This window comes from Otolemur garnettii, unplaced genomic scaffold (genome assembly GCF_000181295.1).
Source record: "Otolemur garnettii isolate 467f Iridium unplaced genomic scaffold, OtoGar3 scaffold00279, whole genome shotgun sequence".
Classification (NCBI taxonomy): Eukaryota; Metazoa; Chordata; class Mammalia; order Primates; family Galagidae; genus Otolemur; species Otolemur garnettii.
The window spans coordinates 1,065,972-1,071,234 of NW_003852674.1; the positions used below are offsets into that span (position 1 = coordinate 1,065,972).

At 38.3% G+C, this 5,263-nt stretch overlaps 1 protein-coding gene across 1 annotated transcript; it reads left to right on the forward strand.

Moving 5' to 3' along the window:
• Window positions 1–2,655: 2,655 nt before the first annotated feature.
• Window positions 2,656–3,630, forward strand: LOC100952272 (olfactory receptor 2T2-like). Its single transcript, XM_003803127.2, has one exon. The coding sequence runs from the start codon at window positions 2,656–2,658 to the stop codon at window positions 3,628–3,630; it is 975 nt and encodes a 324-aa protein (XP_003803175.1).
• Window positions 3,631–5,263: the final 1,633 nt, after the last annotated feature.

Consider the following 5,263-nt stretch of genomic DNA (forward strand, 5'->3'; position numbering starts at 1 on the left):
TTCTGAGTTATGTTTTTAAAGGGGGTGGATTTTGCGTTTCAGCTGCTTTAGAAGGAAAGAAGGAGGGGAGCACCTTTAACTTTGTAAATTAAATCAATAAATCAAACAAAAAAATCCTATGGTTCAGGGTATTCTAGGTTATATTTGAACAAATTCTGGAGACAGAGTACTAAGCAAGAGAAAGGCCTGAAGGTGACATTATGAAGATAAAAGGGTATAGGGGGTTGTTTTGGTTTGGTTTTCTTTTTTTAGTTAGCAAGGAAAATAGGAGAAAACATGAGGGCCTTGAGGAGTGAAAAAACATGACAGCAGGCTGGGCTCCTGTAGCACAGTGGTTATGGCACCATTCACATGCACTGAGGCTGGTGGGTATGAACCCAGCCCTGGCCAGCTAAACAACAATGACAACTGCAACAAAAAAGTGGCCAGGCATTGTGGCAGGTTCCTGTAGTCCCAGCTGCTTGGGAGGCTGAGGTGCAATCTGAGTATTCATATGAAACAAAATGTGGTAGCCTATGTTTTGATTGATAAATAATTGCTTATTTTATTAGGTAATTTTCACTTGTTATATTCTTGGCCATTTCAGAATGTATTGTTAAAGGGATTACTGTAAGCTGATTTGATACTACAGTGATTAATATATAAAATCCATAATTCATCTAGCTGCATTAAAGATAGTTGACCAAGATAAAGTTATTGTCTATTTGCATTAATATTTTAATTTTTAACCAGTTACTACAAAAGCCCTGTAAGTGGAATCTCAGTAGTCTAAAGTTCTAGGATGCATGGGGAGAATTTCAGTGTGTGTGTATCTTTGAAGATAGTATCTTGACCTATTAATGCAGAGCTGTGACTATCTCAAGAAAATCTTTTGCATATTAAAGAAGACAAACATAGCTAACTTTTATAAAGCCTGTCAAAGTTAATATTTGATGCTCAGGTATTTTTTTTTGTCTCTCCCTCAAATGGTAAGCTGTGAAAAAATTAAGTTTTAGAACAGATCAACACAAAAATTGCACTTTACTTTTTCGTTTGGAACTTTACTCATATATCTGGAATACTACTCATAATATATTCTACCCCCCTCTTTGATTGAACTATAAAAGGAACACTAAGATGCCTCTCTATCTCTCCTATTTTTGCCTCACTACGAGGGGACATATTTCTTCTTGATGCTTCAGAGATCACACATTTGAGTATTGTGGAGCTAAAAGCTCTGGTTTATTTATAGGTGGCCAAAACATTTTACAGAAATATACTTCCTTAGCAATTGTGCCACCAAAATGGGGCAAGGAACACTATACTGTATACTATGATAATAAAATTGAATTATTTATCCTCAAAGAGGCACATTTACATTGACATACTTGAGAATAAAAACCATAAGAATGTATTCCGTTTAGTTCAAGTGAGTTTTAATCCTACTGTGGTTTTTATTCCCTCTAAATTTAGCAATTTCTTTACCATTTTTAGTTATTTTTTTCTTATAAACATGAAAGATGATAGAGAATTACAAAGAGAAAAAAAACATAGGAGCAATGGATTCCTAGGGTAATATAACATCATAAGTTCAGAATGCCACTCTATTAGAGAAACTTTGTCAACATTTTTATCCTTTGGGTACGGATATATCCAAGTGCTTAAAGTGCTCCATGCCTAAAACATGAACTTCTCTTGCAGCACAGTGTCTAACAGCAAGACAGAGGGGAACTAGATGCCCAGATGAAGTTGGTGGTATGGCTTTGCTGTCCCAAACTTTCACAAAGCTGTTTGGTAATAACAACAGCTAAAAAAGTTAAAGGTATTTAGATTTATGGACTCCATAGTAATTTCTATCAATTTCTTCTTCTTTTTTTTTTTTTTCTTTTAAGATAGGATCTTACCCTGTCATTCAGGATAGAACACAGTGGTGTGATAATAGCTCACTGTACCATTGAACTTCTGGGTTCAAGTGATCCTCCTGCCTCAGCCTCCCTGGTAGGTAGGACTACAGGCACAAGTAGCACCACACACAGATATTTTTGTAAATATTTTTGGTACAGATGAGGTCTCACTCTGTGACCTGGGTTGGTCTTGAATTCTGGCATCAAGGGATCCTCCTGCCTAAGCCTCCTAAAGTGCTAGTATTATAGACATGAGCCACCACACCCAGCCTCAAAGTCTAAAGTCACAAATGGATGTCTGTATGATCTTAACAACCTAATCATTTTAATGGCAGAGAGCAATATTATAGTAAATCAATCCATGTATATTTATTGCAAGATAAAATGGGGAATAACGCCGTTACCATTCTCAGGAAATTTTCAGCCTAAAGTGATATAACACCATAAAATGTATACAGAATATGGCCAAAGTAAAAATAAAGCAGATTGAAAAAGAAGTACTGTATGAATTATTACATTTAAATCTTGCTTCTAGCCTAAAGTATAAACCTAGGAAGATCTTTCACAGGTGATGAATTGAGTTAGTTTAGTTTATCTGTCCAGTGTGATACTGATCATTAATATTGAAACTAGGATTTGAAATAATTCTAAAGTTGATGTTCTTTCTTTTATTTGTTCTGACATAATATTCCTGGTGAGCCCTTCCTAAATACTGGGTTATTAACTAACTCATCAGTTTTCTGTCTTACAGTCCAAGGAGCTATGATGTGACATGACCTCAGAGGCTATACCTGGAAACTCCACTGACTTCATTCTCTTGGGCCTCATCACCCACCCACGATTCCCTGGGGTTATCTTTGCCATTGTCTTCTCCATCTTTGTGGTGGCCATAACAGCCAATGTGGTCATGATTCTGCTTATACATGTGGACTCCCGCCTCCACACGCCTATGTATTTCTTGCTCAGTCAGCTGTCCATCATGGACACTGTCTACATCTGTATCACTGTCCCCAAGATGCTGCAAGACCTTCTTTCCAAGGAAAAGACCATTTCATTTCTGGGCTGTGCACTTCAGATCTTCCTCTACCTGACCCTGATCGGAGCCGAGTTCTTCCTGCTGGGCCTCATGGCCTATGACCGGTATGTGGCTGTGCGCAGCCCTCTCCGGTACCCAGTGCTCATGAACCGCAGGACCTGCCTGTTCATGGTGGTGGGCTCCTGGGTTGGTGGCTCCTTGGATGGATTTATGCTGACTCCAGTCACGATGAGTTTCCCCTATTGTGGGTCCCGAGAGATCAATCACTTTTTCTGTGAGATCCCAGCTGTGTTGAAGCTGTCGTGTGTGGATACATCACTCTATGAGACCCTGATGTACGTGTGCTGCGTGCTGATGCTGCTCATCCCGGTGTCCGTCATCTGTGTCTCCTATGCACGCATCCTCCTCACTGTCCACTGGATGGACTCAGCCGAGGGCCGGCGCAAAGCCTTTGCTACGTGCTCCTCCCACATCACGGTGGTGAGCATTTTCTTTGGGGCAGCCTTCTACACCAACGTGTTGCCCCGCTCCTACCACACGCCGGAGAAAGATAAAGTTGTGTCTGCCTTCTACACCATCCTCACCCCTATGCTCAACCCACTCATCTACAGCTTGAGGAATAAAGATGTGGCTGCAGCTTTGAGGAAGGTGCTAAGAAGATGTGCCTTCTCTGGGAGAAGCAGAGTGGGGCGTGAGCATCGGAAGTGTTAGAGGAACTGTCCACAAACGTCCGTGCTGCTGTGACAGGTGGTGTGGTCTTTCCAGAAGACAGGCTCCATAGGCTCTTAGTTCTGAAGAATATTCAGTGTCATGTTGAAAGTCGAAAATTATCAATGGAAAAAAAAATCATCTTGTTGCAAGCATGATGTAAGTACTTACAGTGGATAGCAGCAAACATCGCTGCATTGGCCAACTTCTTTAGATGCCTGGACAAACATCTTCCAGACAGCAGTCTCAGTCAAGTAGGACCTTAAATCATCCCAAGAGAGGTCCAAGAATCTTTTTAAAGTGCCCTGAATAGATGCTTTTCTCTATTCCATGAGACCTTCATATCTGCATTGCTGACCAACTTTGGAATGGAAATTGCCAAGAGCATTTGCTATGTGGATGATTTAACTTCAAGCATTCAATACAAGTAAAATACTTTCACCTGTAATAGTGTAGCAGATTTATTTAGGAAATTTCTGTGAAGATTACATAATTGTATCTTGGGTTATGTATTCTTAGACACATTTTATCAGTCTTTATTTTCTTACCTTTCTGCATTGTAATCCTTACCATGTCTTTATTCACTTGGAGGCTAATATATGCCTCAAGATTAATAAACATTGATTGACTAATTGAAAATTAACTCTCTCATTAAAATTATAACATTGCAGCAAACCTGCAAAAATTCCATTTATGATTTAACAAAGTGGTTATAGATAAATGTGCAATGAATAAATCAAGATATTTCATTAGTTAACTTAGCTCCCAAATTTTTGCTGTTTAATTTTCTTATTTTCAGTCTGATTATTGGCATGCTGGTAGACAAACATTTCCTTTCTTAGTAATTGGGTTTAGCTGTGGTGCTTTGATAGGTGCAACTTTGATAGAGTACTAACTGAAGACCACATGGACCTTCCCGCATTATTTTACCTTTAAATTTTCCTATGTCTAATGACCTGAAATACGACAAATAAAAAGAAGTATTCATTCACCTGCTGCTTATTCTCTCCATCAATACAAGGTTTAGAAAATGTTGTGCTAATTTTTGAGTGGTTATACATTTGAAAAAAAATAATTATTCTAATGTTGATATGGAGATAGAAGAAAAAATGTTCACTCCATTGATGCTAACATAGGTAAATAATATTCCCTTAGCATACTAATCACTAGGTTAGTTTTGACCTTTATCTTGAAATCAAACAAACAAATAGAAAAAGAATACCCTGCAGGGATGAATTCTTCAAGTGTAGGAACTGACCAGGATTTATTTATATTCATTTATGAAATATCCTCACTGTTATTTCAATTGAGTTCCAACTCTTTAATTTCCTTGTATCTCTAATGCCTTCTCTCCTCTCCCTCCTGCCTTAGGTTGCACCCTCCTTGGTCTTCCTACATTCCATAAAATTGCTTCCATTCACACTTTGTATTTTTGCTTTACCCAGGACATTAATGTTCTCTCTCCCATCACCCAAGTTGCTATGAGTATTATCCAATAGTACTTTTAGTCTTATATTTCAAAGATTTACCCTTTGCACATTTAACAAGGGCATTTAATGATTTAATGTACACATTGATTGATATTTAGTCCTGGAAAATAAGGCAAGTTCCTAGAGATATCATAGGCCTTAGTGAC